This window comes from Ctenopharyngodon idella, chromosome 23, assembly GCF_019924925.1.
Source record: "Ctenopharyngodon idella isolate HZGC_01 chromosome 23, HZGC01, whole genome shotgun sequence".
Taxonomy (NCBI): domain Eukaryota; kingdom Metazoa; phylum Chordata; class Actinopteri; order Cypriniformes; family Xenocyprididae; genus Ctenopharyngodon; species Ctenopharyngodon idella.
This window is the reverse complement of record NC_067242.1, coordinates 18,231,531-18,248,865: the sequence shown is the minus strand read 5'-3', so window position 1 is coordinate 18,248,865 and position 17,335 is coordinate 18,231,531. Positions and strand designations below refer to the sequence as shown.

Genomic DNA, 17,335 nt, shown 5'->3' with positions numbered 1-17,335 from the left:
TAAAATACAGTAAAACATTAATATTGTGAAATATTATTACAATTCAAAATAACTATTTTCTATTTTAATATATTTTAAAATGTAATGTATTCCTGTGATGGAAAAGATGAATTTTTAGCATTATTACTCCAGTCTTCAGTGTCACATGACCCTTCAGAAATCATTCTTATATGCTGATTTACTGCTCAAGAAACATGTATTATTATTATTAATGTTGAAAACAGTTTCCACTATTTTTATCAGGATTCTCTGACGAATGGAAAGTTCAAAAGAACAGCATTTAAAAAAAAAAAAAATCACATAATTCTGCAATTAATCGCACCTAATATTAAAATTTGTAAAATATTTTTTTATTGTAATCCATTTTTTTTTCACTGAATCTCCAAACTAATATAGAAACAACAAAGGAAATATATTTTGAATACACGTTCAATGACAGCTTTATTAACTTCACTAAGTGAACTTACAAACCCGATTCCAAAAAAGTTGGGACACTCTACAAATTGTGAATAAAAAAGGAATGCAATAATTTACAAATCTCATAAACTTATATTTTATTCACAATAGAATATAGATAACATATCAAATGTTGAAAGTGAGACATTTTGAAATGTCATGCCAAATATTGGCTCATTTTGGATTTCATGAGAGCTACACATTCCAAACAAGTTGGGACAGGTAGCAATAAGAGGCCGGAAAAGTTAAATGTACATATAAGGAACAGCTGGAAGACCAATTTGCAACTTATTAGGTCAATTGGCAACATGATTGGGTATAAAAAGAGCCTCTCAGAGTGGCAGTGTCTCTCAGAAGTCAAGATTGGCAGAGGATCAACAATTCCCCCAATGCTGCAGCAAAAAATAATGGAGCAATATCAGAAAGGAGTTTCTCAGAGAAAAATTGCAAAGAGTTTGAAGTTATCATCATCTACAGTGAATAATATCATCCAAAGATTCAAAGAATCTGGAACAATCTCTGTGCGTAAGGGTCAAGGCCGGAAAACCATACTGGATGCCTGTGATCTTCGGGCCCTTAGACGGCACTGCATCACATACAGGAACGCTACTGTAATGGAAATCACAACATGGGCTCAGGAATACTTCCAGAAAACATTGTCGGTGAACACAATCCACCGTGCCATTCACCGTTGCCGGCTAAAACTCTATAGGTCAAAAAAGAAGCCATATCTAAACATTATCCAGAAGCGCAGGCATTTTATCTGGGCCAAGTCTCATTTAAAATGGACTGTGGCAAAGTGGAAAACTGTTCTGTGGTCAGACGAATCAAAATTTGAAGTTCTTTTTGGAAAACTGGGACGCCATGTCATCCGGACTAAAGAGGACAAGGACAACCCAAGTTGTTATTAGCGCTCAGTTCAGAAGCCTGCATCTCTGATGGTATGGGGTTGCATGAGTGCGTGTGGCATGGGCAGCTTACACATCTGGAAAGGCACCATCAATGCTGAAAGGTATATCCAAGTTCTAGAACAACATATGCTCCCACCCAGACGTCGTCTCTTTCAGGGAAGACCTTGCATTTTCCAACATGACAATGCCAGACCACATACTGCATCAATTACAACATCATGGCTGCGTAGAAGAAGGATCCGGGTACTGAAATGGCCAGCCTGCAGTCCAGATCTTTCACCCATAGAAAACATTTGGCGGATCATAAAGAGGAAGATGCGACAAAGAAGACCTAAGACAGTTGAACAACTAGAAGCCTGTATTAGACAAGAATGGGACAACGTTCCTATTCCTAAACTTGAGCAACTTGTCTCCTCAGTCCCCAGACGTTTGCAGACTGTTATAAAAAAAAGAGGGGATGCCACACAGTGGTAAACATGGCCTTGTCCCAACTTTTTTTGAGATGTGTTGATGCCATGAAATTTAAAATCTACTTATTTTTCCCTTAAAATTATACATTTTCTTAGTTTAAACATTTGATATGTCATCTATGTTGTATTCTGAATAAAATATTGAAATTTGAAACTTCCACATCATTGCATTCCTTTTTTATTCACAATATGTACAGTGTCCCATCTTTTTTGGAATCGGGTTTGTAAAACAATCTTCATCATTGAGACAAGCACGTTACTGACAAGATCAAAAACAGGCAGCCAGATGGAGCTTGAAACACGCAAGCGTCATGTGGTTCTCGTGCATCACACCCATCAGCCTCCCAAAGAGAAACCCACAAAGGTGAGCATGCTTCTCTTTAGGAGCGTATATATAATGTCACTCTATGGATAATCTGTGAAAATAATTATTCAATTTCACCTCTGCCAGGATACAAAGCAGAAATGTCCATATGTTCCCAAAGTGTATGTCCAGCAGTGGGAAGAACCTGATGAAAACCACCCTAAAGAGCAAGAGAACTGAACAACCAGACAAACAGCTTCCAGTCACAGGTGTGTGGAAACAATAAGAAGAAGAAAAAATGGGGGAAAAAAAGCAGTGGACGCACTTGTCTAACAGGTGAGTATAATCGAATGCACCTGATCTAAGTAATAAGCCAGATGCAATTAACAGGAATAATGAGGCATAAAAATGCATCATTTCACATGGTGATGATGGGGAGGGATGGCTCTGTATTTTACCCTTGGGTTCTCTGTTTCGCTCTGGTGAAACTTGAGCATTTATAATTGACTCACACACACACACACACACACACACACACACACACACACACACACACACACACACAAAAAATAAAAAAAAAATAAAAAATGAAGCTAGTTTTAAAGCACTGCCTCATTTGTGACTTTAGTGTACCTCACAATTGCTCAGAGAGAAAAAAAGACGAATATTTATGAAGATATGGCAAGCTGGCTGTTGACACCAATTTAAAAAAAAAATGAGTGGCAGGGGGTCTCTGTGGGGTGTAATGTTGATTAAAAAGCTTTGATTTGGAGTTCACAGCTTCAGGACTGTTACACTGGAGACATCTATGGCCGTGTGTCCGTTTTTTAGAGAGCTTCAGACAATGGGCTGACCTTGAAATAGTGTTAAATGTCTATTTAAAGAAGATGCTATTAAAACAAATCCTTTGGCAATACAGATTATTACAACATATGTCAAGAGCGGAAGGTTTTTAATTGCAAGGACATTCTGTGAAGGCATCATAGACAATTTCATACACAGTAACTACCAACACACAAGTGTTGCTGTCACATATTGCAAAGAAAGAAAAAAAAACAGCAATGCTTGCTCTGAATAATATGCAAACAACATTTAACTGTTTACATAATTTAACCAAGCATTAAAACCACATAATTAGTCATCTACTGTATGTTCAGCTATTCATGTATTAATCCACTTGAGCTGTATTCTTGTCAGACGAAGCTGGATATTATTTAAGGAGAAAGAAATAGACTCACGGTCTCCATGGCAACGGAGAGGTCCCACAGTCAGCTTGGCCTCCGAGCCAGGTCGATTTGTGTCCCCGACAGCCACTTGGCTGACCGGTAAGTGGTCTTTATACACCAGAAGCCCGGAATCATCCCTCCTACCAAACAATGCAATTCTTAATAAAATGTAAAAACATTTCTTCTTATCTGCTAATATTACACTGACATATCATAGTACTAAACCTTATTAATGAACTCATTACCTTATCTAATAAACTCATTAAAGCTTTAATAAGCGAAATGTTTGTTTTCTCTCAAAAGCAGCCTTCTGACACTGATGACTAGCTGTTTAATTACAGCAATACAATTTGCTTAATCAGTGAAAACACTCACTTCATGTATTTTGCTAAATTAATAAACATTAGTGAACACACACACATAAAGCTCACAGGTACATGAAGCAGGGCACTATGTTTGCGTTATTTTAATGCCACCATCTATCACGGTGCCAATGCAACTGCAAAAGTCATTTAAAAAAACAATTATGTATTGCAAACCTGTAGAAAAAAAAAATCAACAATGTGGTTGGGAATGAAATCTGCTGCTTTGAAATCCAATGTCCTAATTTGTATCCATTATGCATGGTGGTTCAGTTTGCTTGGGGTTTATGACAAGTGGCGAGAGCATCGCAATAACCCGCTGTCCATCTGTGCATGGGCCATTAACACATATTACTGTGTGTTCAGCTAAACCAGCAACAGAAGAGGCAAACTCTGATGTTCCAACAGTCTAATTGTATAAATATTCACAAAATGTATCAAAAAAGAAATCCATCAGGAAAACACAAATATTAGTGTGACTCCACTCACTGATTGAGGTTATGTTTACCTTAAGAATATACTATTAAGAGATGATTTCAAAGATCGCATAATGAAACCTGTGCAAACAAACATAATGTACATTATACAAACACACATTTATCCAGGGGCACATAAAGTCTGTTTGGTTATTACTTTCCACCAATCCATCCAATACACTCCCTGTGGAGTGTCAGTGGTTGCATATGTCTGACAATCTCTAGCTGTTTCAAGACCTAGTGAGCTTGTCACACAGCGTTTTTGCGTTTAAAAATGCAAGATGCAGGGCAGTGGAATAATTAAAAAAAGAAAGGTCTACAGACACATTTTGTAAAGTCGTGTCATGCGTTAGACGCTGTAAAGGACGTAAAATGTGAGACGCAGGTGCAGCAGTCAAACACATCCATCTAATGCATATTTACATAGAAAAACTTTGGAAATGCAGCGCAGTGGGATGCAAAAACGTTGTGTGAACGGCACCTAATGCTGCAACCTAGTGAGCGATTTAGGGTGTGTTCACACTTGTAGTTGGTCTGGACCAAATGTGCTCATTGTATGCGTACATATGATTGGGATTTTTACCAGCTGAGAACTCACAAAGAGCTTGTAAAATATGTAAAGGAATCAAACCAGTGTCAGGAATGCCTCAATTGCACACAAACAAAGATTTGCTTCATGGAGACAGCGTTTTGATGGCAATGTAGCTCCTATGATGACAAAAACAGGTATGCTTGAGCGTTTTGCCATTTTTAGGGTTGCAACTCATGACATCACATCATGGTTTGTTTAGATGTCTTCAGTCTATGTTGCATTCATATTTCAGGCGAACAGCAACAAAGTTCATTTCATTTCAAAGTTCATTTCAAGACCCACCTTTTGAGGGGTCTCGGTCCGCTTGTTTGTACCAGTGTTCACACTTATTCAAATGAACCACACTAAGAGAAAAAAAATCGCACCATTTTATTCTAAACAAACCTGCCAGTGTGAACACAGTGTGAACACATTAACTCATAATTATCTGTGCATTATGCATTGTTTCCACTGAGCGGTACAGTTCAGTTCAATACAGTTCGGTAAACCCTGAACAGGCTTGCGTTTCCACCGCCAACAGTACTCTTACTTGATAGGCGTGGTGTAGCTGGAAAGTAGTGATCGACGTCATTCTCGCGTGAAGAAGAAAACGACACAGTAAACAACATGGATACAGCAGATCTTGTTCTTGCTTCTCAGCTTGAGGCTGTCTGTCACAAGAAGAAGACAGGCTTTGCTTGCTGCACGCCAACAACAATACCAAGTACGCAAAGTTCAGACGTCCATGCAGCAGCACCTACCAGCAAGCGTCAATAGCGGAGAAGCGGAGGAGAAAACCCGCGTAATTTAAAAACTACTTTATTGTGTCATGAAATGTAGTTTTAAAAGCTTTTCAGGTGAGAATGTAGTTGTTTAAAGCTCAAATCTGTGGTTTATTTATAAAGATAGCGCCTATTTGATCACCGGGCGCTCTGTGCTAATGTACCCCGCTGAGAACAGCTGTACCTCGGCTAGTCCTTCTGACATTTGGCGCTGGCTCAGATGTCTCTGTAGTGGTTAAAAATGAGATATCATTCATCTTGTGTATAACAGGCAATCTTTGGTCTCATGAATTTATAATTTGTTCCCGGGCAAATCGTTTTGGCTGAGGGCAAAGTGAAGTTTCATAACTTTATATATTTATTTAAATTTACCGTTATACTTATTGGGCTGTACGTTTGACTGAATTGTTTGCTTGTCTTTATTTTTTATTGTATAGCTTCTCATACTTTATACTTATACTTTTATAATGGTTATTATTGATAATTAAATCTGACTTTTAACAAAAAAAGAGGGTTGTTTTGTCTTATTTCATTTTATTATAGGCTACATATACAGTGAAGATAATCAGAGTACATATGCAAACAAATGAAAACAAAAAATGAAAACAAAAAGAGGCAGGGTTGTGTTTTATAGTTTGTTTTGTTATATAGCCTACATGAAGTGAAGATAATCAATGCACGCATTGCCTGGAGCACAGTTGTGTGTGCACACTCTTGTGTTGTCATTCCCCTTGTAAAACGCGCAAGTGATGATTCTCTGTCAACCAATCAACGTTCTGCAGAGTGTAGCTCCACCCTTTTGGTACGGTACTATTGTGTTTAGTACCTCAACGAAAGGGTCCCAAAAAAGTGGTACGGTACGGTTCGGAATTAGGGTACCATTCACAACTTATGACAATGGAAACAGCAAAAATTGCGTACCGTACCATACTGTACTGAACCGAACCGTACCGCTCAGTGGAAATGAGCCATTAGTTAAGCATGAATTCATTCTTATTAGTGCACCCATATTGTTGTCACAGTTCCCTCTGTTCCCGGACTCCAATTCCCATGATCCTCCTGTTTCCACACCTGCACTCACTTCCTCGTCATCTCCCCATCAGCACTCATCACCTGCACCTGGACTTCATCATCTATACATCCTTTATAATGGACTCACTCCCTGCACTCCCTTGTCTGTTCTTATGTTAATGTAATGTTAATCTAAGGTTGTAATGTGTGTTTCTCCTTCGTTGTGATTAAATACCCTTTATTGTGGATATCCATATACGCTTCATCTCTTCAACACCATACCTCCGTAACAGAAGAACAGACCGACACCGTTGGACTTCCACAAGAAGTATGGCTATCTTCCTTGTCCCTGTGCCCTCAAGAAGACGCCAGCCCAAACTTTCAGCGGAGGACCGTCTGTGGACTGCCAAACAGGACGGCCACCCGCTGGAGAGATATGTTGAGGAATTCGCTGAGCTTTCTTCTAAGGTGAGCTGGCCAGATGCAATTCTTAATTCCTGTTTTCTGAGGGGTCTGGACGAGGATACGATTTGTTATTTTGAACCAGAATGTCTCTTTTCCCTAGTCGAGTCTATTAATCTGATTCTCTTTCTTAATGTTTCCGAGTTCGAAATTGAAGAGGTTCATAAAGAGTCGTATTCTCCTCGTCCAGCCCTCTCAGAGACCCAGGCGGCCTGGCCAGTTCACCAGCCGCCGAATTCCTCCACCTACCGCTCCAGTGGGCATTTCCCTATCGCTCAGCCTGACCCAAATCCTCAGCCGCCCAAAAGGAGGTCCAGACGGCCCAGGAGGAGGGCCGCTGCCTCACTGGAGCTCCCAAGTGGATCTGCCATCCAGCCTGAGCCTTCACCCAAGGGAGAACCCTGGCTAATAGACTTTTGGACAGAGCCAGTAGCTTCAGCCGTCCTTGAACCCGCTCCAGCCTTCCACGAGCCAGCTCCAGCCTTTGACGAGCCCGCTCATATTCTCCTCGAGCCCGCTCCAACCTTCCTCGTGCCCGCTCCGGCCCTCCACGAGCCCGCTCCAGGCTTCAATGAGCCCGCTCCGGCCTTCAAGCCCTCGCCAGCCCACCAACACGAGCCAGCCCACGAATCCCTTCCAGCCACCAGGGATTTCCCCAAGAAAATTTGGGGGAGGGGGGGGGCAAGTAACTGTGGGTGGGGAACTCATGGGCGGGGTTTCGTCATCACCATGGCCTTCCAAGGCTCCTGACCCGCCGTGGCCTGCCGGGGCTCCTGACCCGCCGTGGCCTGCCGGGGCTCCTGACCCGCCGTGGCCTGCCGGGGCTCCTGACCCGCCGTGGCCTGCCGAGGCTCCTGACCCACCATGGCCGGCCTGAACTCCTGACCCACCATGGCGGCCTGAACTCCTGGACCCTCCCTGGAGACCTCCGTGCCCGTCCGCTCCTCTCCCTGCGCCTGCGTGAGGTCTCCCCCCCCCCCCCTTATTCTACATTCTTAATCCTACCCAATATCTAAACTTAACAACTAACCTACTATTAATAAGCAGTAAATTAGGAGTTTACTGAGGGAAAAGTCGTAGTTAATGGTGAATACAGGTCCCCTTACTAAAGTGTTACCAAAATTTTATTTATTTTTTTTAATTTTAAGCTTTAGTTAACAATAACAACACTCTCTCTAAGTCCCAAACCCTAGTCTCTACACTCTAAAAAAATCACTTATTTTTTTTTCCTGGGTTGAGCCTTTTGGGTCTTTTTTTTTTTTTTTTTTTTTGGATTATTTTTCCAGTGTTTGGGTAGTTTTTGTTTTACCCAGATCCTACTTCAGACATAACAACCCAGGGGTTGAATTATTTATCACTGGCTTTTTGCTCTGTCAAATTGTTTGTGTATGTTTTATTTTATCTAAAAATTTGTTATTGTTCTGTATATCGTTTAATTTTATGCAAAGCAACATACAGGGGCATGATGTGAGTCACCTAAACGAGTGTTGCATCGGTCCTTATGTGTGATGGAAATGCCTGATGCCTTGCATAAAATGTTATGATTTTATTCAAAAAGATACAGAATATAAATACTTAGGATGTTAAAATATGTTCTCAGAATTGTACACTGATTATTTACGGACAGGTAATGGAGTCAGTCACAGCATTTTTCGGCTATGAGTGAAACGCAGGAGGCGGTCTGAAGTTATCAGTTTCCCCGCCGAATGTAAGCCATCTCTGGCACGAGATCCAGCGCCATTACATTGGAAACAGGACAACAGAGACTGGTTGATTACACTTGAATTTCTTCTAAATGTTTATTTTTTTTTTTACTTTAATATTTGTTAAACAAGCTTAAATGTAGGCAATATGTATTAAAAACGATGTAAAATATGATCGAAAATAAAGGAATTATCATGCAAACCAGTGGTGGTGTGGAGTATTTAAAAAAAAGTTTAGAGGATTTAAGTTAATCTGTAAACATTAATTCATGTATGAAGTAAAAGAAAAAATAAGCTTGTATTATAGTAAAAATGAATCAACCCATTGCTGGGTTAAATCAACCCATTATGCTGGGTTAAATCAACAAACCAATTTGTTGGGTAAAATTAACCCAACATGTGTTCCGTCCTATATTTACCCAGCCCTTGGGTTAAAAACAACCCAAATTGGGTTGTTTTTAACCCAGTGTTTTTTAAAGTGTAGTCTCTTAAGGTCAGCCAATCAGTTTTGTCATGGTGTCCTTATGTTGCAGATCCACAGTGTTTAGTTATATGACATACTGCTCAATTTACATCAAGTTGAGAACTCAAAAATCTCCTGCAGCTGGTTGCCTTAAACATGTAAGTTTTCTTAACTTTTGATTTTTTACAGTGTGTGCCCACATCTAAGTGCTATGGAAATGGATACTAACAGCCTTTCTCTCTTTTTCACTTTGCAAATCTGATTGAGTTTATTGTGTTAAGATGGATCATTTCTCTCTCTCTGTTCTTTAACAGCTGACTGACATTAACAGCTAACATATAAAGACCCATTAGAAAGGATGTAAATGAATGTGTCTCAAAGCAATACATACCCCACATGCATTACAGACAATTGTATGAGGGTGCCTGACGAATGACCTTGTTCCCCTCCTCTGCAATATCGCCCACAGCTCTCTTTAGTAATAAAGCCACCAAACACACCAGCCAGAGCCTTTGTTGATGGAAATATCAGAGTTCGGCTCTACTTAAACTTCTTTATCAACGCAATCTGTTTGCCATTTGCACGAGCATTGAGGTCGAGACAACCGTGTCACGCAGCAGACACCATTATTTAATGAATTCAGAGAGACAATAAGGCAGATGGGAACACAACTTGCTTGTCTATCACAAGTTTCATAGGTGGGCTAAGAAGGTCAGTAACTTGCAAATAGCAACTTAATCTAAAGCTCATAATTAGCTGCTGGATTTGGCAGTCGCCATGGAAACAGCATATTGCACCTCACATAATGTGGCTACTTACCACTGCTTCTGGTCGGCATCACAGTTGCAGTAGTATTTGGAGTCGGTGCAGTTGCGCTCAATGCCACATGCACATTTCTGAATGCCAGGCGCAGAGCCGCCCCAGTAAAAGTGCTTCTCGTTACCGCGGCCGACCCACCATGTGTAAGGTGTTCCATCTGTAAACACAAAAAGAAAATGGAAATTGCACCATTTAAATTAATAATGTATTTATTTTAACAAATTAACTATGAAATATTAAGTGAAATATTATGTTAATGACCATCACAGAACTTCTATGGCAGGCCAGTGACAAACCATCTTGGCTCCATCCATCCATCATTTCATCCATCGATTCATCTATCTATCCATCCATCCATAGTGCACCATTTAAATGAATTGTATTCATTTCAACAAGTCAACTATGAAATATTAAATTAAATATTATGTTAATGAGAAGACCATCACAGGACTTCTACGTCAGGCCAGTGACAAACCATCTTGGTTCCATCCGTCCACCGATTCATTCATCCATCCATCCATCCATCCATCCATCCAAGACCATCACAGGACTTCTACGTCAGGCCAGTGACAAACCATCTTGGTTCCATTCATCCATCCATTCATCCATCCAAGACCATCACAGGACTTCTACGTCAAGCCAGTGACAAATCATCTTGGTTCCATCCATCCACCGATTCATTCATCCATTCATCCATCCATCCATCCATCCATCCATCCATCCATCCATCCATCCAAGACCATTACAGGATTTCTACGTCAGGCCAGTGACAAACCATCTTGGTTCCATCTATCCACCGATTCATTCATCCATTCATCCATCCATCCATCCATCCATCCAAGACCATTACAGGACTTCTACGTCAGGCCAGTGACAAACCGTCTTGGTTCCATCCATCCACCGATTCATTCATCCATCCATCCATCCAAGACCATCACAGGACTTCTACGTCAGGCCAGTGACAAACCATCTTGGTTCCATCCATCCACCGATTCATCCATCCATCCATCCATCCATCCATCCATCCATCCATCCATCCATCCATCCATCATCCATCCATTCATCCAAGACCATCACAGGACTTCTACGTCAAGCCAGTGACAAACCATCTTGGTTCCATCCATCCATCCATCCATCCATCCATCCATCCATCCATGACCATCACAGGACTTCTACATCAGGCCAGTGACAAACCATCTTGGTTCCATCCATCCACCGATTCATTCATTCATCTATCCATCCATCCATCCATCCATCCAAGACCATCACAGGACTTCTACGTCAAGCCAGTGACAAACTGTCTTGGTTCCATCCATCCATCCATCCATCCATCCATCCAAGACCATCACAGGACTTCTACATCAGGCCAGTGACAAACCATCTTGGTTCCATCCATCCACCGATTCATTCATCCATCCATCCATCCATCCATCCATCCATCCAAGACCATCACAGGACTTCTACAGCAGGCCAGTAACAAACCATCTTGGTTCCATCCATCCAACGATTCATTCATCCATCCATCAATCCAACTGACAGCCCAATTTTTTTTTTTTACTAATCGATATGTCAGTTAAACTGTGCCATAAAATTATTTTAGTCTTCTTGAAGGAACTTCTCACACTTCAAAAATAAATAAAATGAAATTAAAAAAACAATTACAATATATAACAAATGTAAATGAATTCCAAGAAATCTTTGTTGTCTATGGATGATTTTTAAAATAGACTCTTCAAATTAGTCTGTAACTTAGTCTGAAATAAATAAATAAACAATAATAGAAGCAATACTATGAATGTTTTTATATTCAGCACAACAGCACAGAATAAAATTAGTTTAACTATAAATGATTTTCAGTTTCAAAGTTGAGTAAAAAGGATGCAAAGGTCAAGTAAGCCTTCTGAGTCAAGGACATTCTTGTTTAAATAAAACTATTTTGTTCTTAAAAAGCTGCCGTTTACAGAAATCATGCATGCACTAAAAATGCGTCTATCCTTGTTCCAAATCTACCACATTTACATCACATATACATTTATTCATTTGGAAGATGCGTTTATCCAAAGCGATTTTAAAAATCCATAATTGCAGTTTTGTTTTTTATAAGTTCATGCATTCCATGGGTATCGAACCCATGACCTTACCGTAGCTAGTGCCATGCTCTACTGTTTGAACGCTAACACAGCTACAGAATCTACCAAAGGACTGAATCTCTGAACAGCTGTTTGATGGCTGCTTATAACATGCAGACAACAGTAATTACAGTGCTTGAGATTTGAAGAGTACTTTGCGGTCTAGCCCACAGATACGAGCACTAATTCCCTCTGTGTGTATAGACAAAACACGCTCAAAAGGATTAACACTTGGCTCTTTGGGAGCGCACACTGTGCTCTAGGGGCTACTGGACTGCCATACTCAAGGGTTGATGTGCGTGCAAATGCCTACATCTGCATGCAGAGAAGGAAGCAAAAACAATCCAAACGCAGTGTAGAGCTGGAAAGTGAGCTAGAGGCAAACATACACACAAGCTTGTGACTACAGCACACACAAGTATGCATACATACACGCACGTAGGCAGAAATCACACACCGTCTTTTATGGCAAAACAATAGTTTGCTAATTTACTTGATTAACCTGCAGAGATGAATCACAGATGGATGCTGCAACTGTTTGAAAATCATTGGAACTTCACAATCATTTAGAGTTGAAAAACACAATTTCAGCAGAGGACACAATTTTGGTTGCTGTCGTCATATATGCAAGAGTCTAATTACTTAAAACAAGCTTTATTCCGCAAGGCGGCTCCAGGGGAAATACGAGTAAAATGTGCTGTGTGATAGAGCTCCATACAAATGCTTGATGATCTCCAGCCATTAAAAGAGAGAATGTGCTTTGTTGTGGCAAAGTCAATCTTGTCATCGAAATTAATGATGGACATCTTTGTTTATGGGTTTTGGATTTCTCAAACCACAAAATGATACATTGTGATGATATTTAAATGATTCAATTAAAACATACTGTTGACAAAAATATGAAGAGAAAGCCATATTAACAACACAAAGACGTAGAAAGATTTGCTTCAGAATGTGGTAAACATAAATTGTAAAATAACAATAAAAAAGAAGAAAATAAAAAGAATAAAAGCAGAAAAAAGGAGCATTAAAAAGTTTTAAAAAAGAAAAATATAACATTCTATAAACCTGTAACTTCTAAGCCAATTTACTCAATATTTACTAAATACTATATGCTATTACTTTAGGTTCACGTTGTATCTTTATGCTGTTAAATCAATAATACTGTTTGGAACATGTCAGAAATTAAAATCTGGCCATAGTTTTACCTGTTTGACACTTTTGGCTAAAATTATATTCCATTTCACCCTAAATTAATGTATATGACATGAGGAAATATTGAATAAATAAAAAAACAGACTGTTATCACAAATACTGATGAAAATGTTGACAGGGTTTTTGCAAAGTAAAAAAGACATCATGATATTTAAACATTAAACATATTAAAAATGTACGGTTGACAAAAATATGACAAGAAAAGGATGTTAATACAAAAAAGTAGAAAGAATTGATTCACAATGTGTTCAAATAAATGGTGAAATAAAATATTATTTAAAAAAAAAATGAGATACAAATGTTAAACAGGCCCGTAAAACTCGACTAAGGTGTTATTTTTGTAATTTCACTCTAAATTAATGTTTACTTTTTGTATGACAAAAATGGAGGAAAAAAAAAAAACTTAAAATAAGCAATTAAAGTGCCCCTATTATGCCTTTTTTAAGGTTCCTAATATTGTTTTACAACAGGTTTACATGCATGCAAGGTAAAAAAACACTTTTCGTTTTTCTTTAATTTCACCTCAGTTCTCAATGTTTCGTAAACGATTCATTACAAGCAGTTCAAAGAATCAGTCTCTCTAAACCCCTACTTTCTGTGAGCTTACACTGCTCTGATTGGTCAGATGGCCCAATCCTTTGTGACTGGTGTACTGTGTGCACCGCGCGCCCATTGCCATAACTGAATGACAGCTATCAATTCGCAAGACATTGTATACAATGTATGGACAGACAAAAAAACAACGATGAAACGTCTGAAGTAGTCGATCAACCAGAAACTGATTCGCAATCATGACTGGAGTAGGACGTTTCTCTATGGTAAGTTTGCGTTATTTATAAGACGTGATAACAGTGTCACTGTTATACTTTATGTAGGTGCACCTGTGGGAACTGCATCAGAATGCCAAGCAAAGCTGAAAACCTCTAACATAAGATAAACATTTAGGCCAGATGTGTACACAGACTTTTTCGTCATAACTATTAACAAAGTAAAAAATGACTATATCATTGTTCGACATTACAATGTTTACAGAGAGAATACTTCAATTAGTTAGCACGGACTAGCATCTTAACATCCTATTACAATACAGATAGAGCTCCACTCTACTGTAATAATAAAAACGCAGTGAAAAAACAGTTTTTTCATTTTACAGTTATGTAAGCGAACGGGCCCACAACTATGTTGCACAAACGTGAATAGCTGATAATGCATTACATTTTGTAAACAAAAGTTGTGCTCCATCCTTGATCATTACTCCAAGTAATAAGACAGACAAGCTGCATTAATCAACACATTTTTAGACAATATTGGACCCACATCTGAATAACAGAAGTACAGAAATGTGAGTTAGCAGGTTAGCAGGAGACATACAGACTAGGGTGTACGTTACACAACATAACATACAAAACTATGAATTTTGAACGATCGCTAGAAAATATTTATAAACATCAATTATTAATCATACTTACAGGTTGAGATTCAGAGGAGCAAGCTGGTCTGAAGAAACTGGGCATTGATCCATATTTTAAGACCAAACGTTTTGTGAATCCTGCGTTAAACCCCCAGAGGTTTGAGAAGCAGTTGTGAGTAAAATGACGGGAACACAACAAAAGATTGTACTGTATTGTTGAAAAAATGAATTTTCCCTGGCGTCTGTGTGCGCAATAAGTGGGCGGGCAATATGCTAATGTTTCGTTGTGACATCAACGAAACGGCTTGGGATTTGTTTTACAAACGACTTGTTTAATCAAGTTGACTCTTACTTTTGAGATACAATAACTTTATATACGGTGCACTTTCAGATTTAAAACTTTGCATGATGTTTTCATTCACTATGTTACACACTACAGGAAAGGTAATATTCAAAAATCCATAATGGGGCACTTTAAATGATAATAAAAACTGTTTAGTGTGGCATAAATTTATAATATTGATTTACCCTAGGTCTCCACAGATTTCAAGGAAACCATCCCAAAATTAGCTAACAATGAAATGAAGCAACAGCTTGACCAGACAGTCCATCAGCTTAAAGAATTTCATCTCCACCACAGTTAATTAGTAGATTCCTGCTCCACTATGGAGTCTAGAATAAAGACCTGCACATTTCAGCCTCAGCCGACAGGGCTGACAGATACAGGAGGGACCCGCACATGGCGGCTGCAGGCAGAAAGCCAACCTCGCTGAGTAACTGAAGAGACGCCAAGCAGCAGTCAGACAGAGAGAACGAGCATGAACGACAGGAAAAATGAACAAACAGCAAAAAAATTATCATTGTGGTGATGGACAGACATTATGACAGATGGCGAGTGGTCTCTGACACACGCCGTACAGCTGGTACTTGTAAAGTGCCGTTAATCCAGGAATGCTGGGATGGATGCAGGTGCATAAGAAACATGGCCAAAAGGCACATGTGTGAACGCCTCACCTGGCCTTCTGGGGGTCTGTGGTGATTTGCAGTATGAAATCTACGCCTCATTAAACTCTAGGGCCAATAGAGTTTGCTCCACCAATGTTATCTGCATGGACTGCTTCCTGTTTCCCCTCAACTCAGCTCACACCAGCCTCAATCAATCACTCCATTCACTCTTGGCTGGAAACACAGCCGCCAGGCCAGACTAATTTAACAGGGAGATGGAGCTCTTTTTGTACTCCTGCTGGGTTCTGAAGCTGAGCTGATCATCCATTTGTAACCCAAACCCAGTGATCGTTAAACAGGTGTAAACAAGATTGGCATGTACAGGAATCCAATCTGTATATGTGCAAAGAGTAGGCCGGGGCTAGTTGTCACAAATGCTGCCGCTCAGTAACTTTTCAGTAAGGTTTCAGTGACATATATTTTAACAAAATTATATATATAAGTTTTTTTTTATGTTTTTGAAAGAAGTCTCTTATGCTCACCAAGGCAGAATTTATTTGATCAAAAATACAGTAAAAACAGTAATATTGTGAAATATTATTACAATTTAAAAGACCCCCTTTTTAAAAAAAAAAAAAAAAAAAAAAAAAAAAAAGTCTTCAGTGTCACATGACCCTTCAGAAATCATTCTAATATGCTGATTTGGTGCTCATGAAATATTTCTTATTATTGTCTAATGCTGGAAACAGCTGCCTAATATTTTTGTGACAAATTTTTCTTTGTCAAATAGAACGTTTACAGTATTTTTTTTTTGAAAGATAATTTGTAACATTATAAATGTTTTTACTGTTACTTTTGATCAATTTAATGTGTCTTTGCAGAATAAAAGTATATATATATATATATATATATAAACGTACTAATTGCAAACCGGCTGTTTTGTAGGTTCAGTTGTGACAGTCCATATTATGACACTCCATGTGCTACTCCATATAGTGCGACAACATGAATCGTCAAATGTCACCATTTTCCTGTGCGGTAACGATGAAAATGTTTAATAGTTAATATTTTTGGTAGCCAGGATTTTACGGTACTGGAGTAAATGGTAATAGCCCCGGTGTCCGGTGTGTGGGTGTACTGTACAGGTCTCCTGTCGGATTCTGTCCTGCTCCCGCAAAAATAAGTTACCTTCTCCCACTCCCACCCACGACATTCATGTTTTGTCTCACTCCTGCCCGCAAAGAACAAACAAACAAACAAACAAACAAAAAGTATACATAGATTTTTCCAGTACATCCTTGACATTTCCATGAAATTGTTTAGGCCGTTTAACAACAACTACACATTCCAGCATAAACACTCCAGATAAATTATTTATTACAGCATCCACATACACAAACCACTGCATACGTGATTTGGCATGGAAGAAAGTGTGCAAAGAGCGCTCCCTTTATAATCACTAAAAAGCTGTCGCTCATTTTAGTTAATCTATTCTAAAGCTCTGTTATAATCAATGAAGCTGAATGTGCAATGAATCTCTCAATGTCTACACTTTGATGGTTATAATGAGAGTGCAGAACTCAGTCCTAAACAAAAACTCTGGCGTTATAACCCGTGAA

The 17,335-nt window shown here is 39.1% G+C and overlaps 1 protein-coding gene across 1 annotated transcript in view; it reads right to left on the bottom strand.

Moving 5' to 3' along the window:
- The window catches only part of cntnap2a (contactin associated protein 2a), a 394,941-nt gene that overhangs the window by 89,509 nt on the left and 288,097 nt on the right, over positions 1-17,335 (bottom strand). Inside the window, exons 14-15 of the mRNA XM_051882071.1 lie at positions 10,017-10,173; positions 3,380-3,507 (exon numbers count right to left, since the gene is read on the bottom strand). Coding sequence (XP_051738031.1) covers positions 3,380-3,507; positions 10,017-10,173 — 285 coding nt within the window. The remainder of the gene's footprint in view (positions 1-3,379; positions 3,508-10,016; positions 10,174-17,335) is intronic.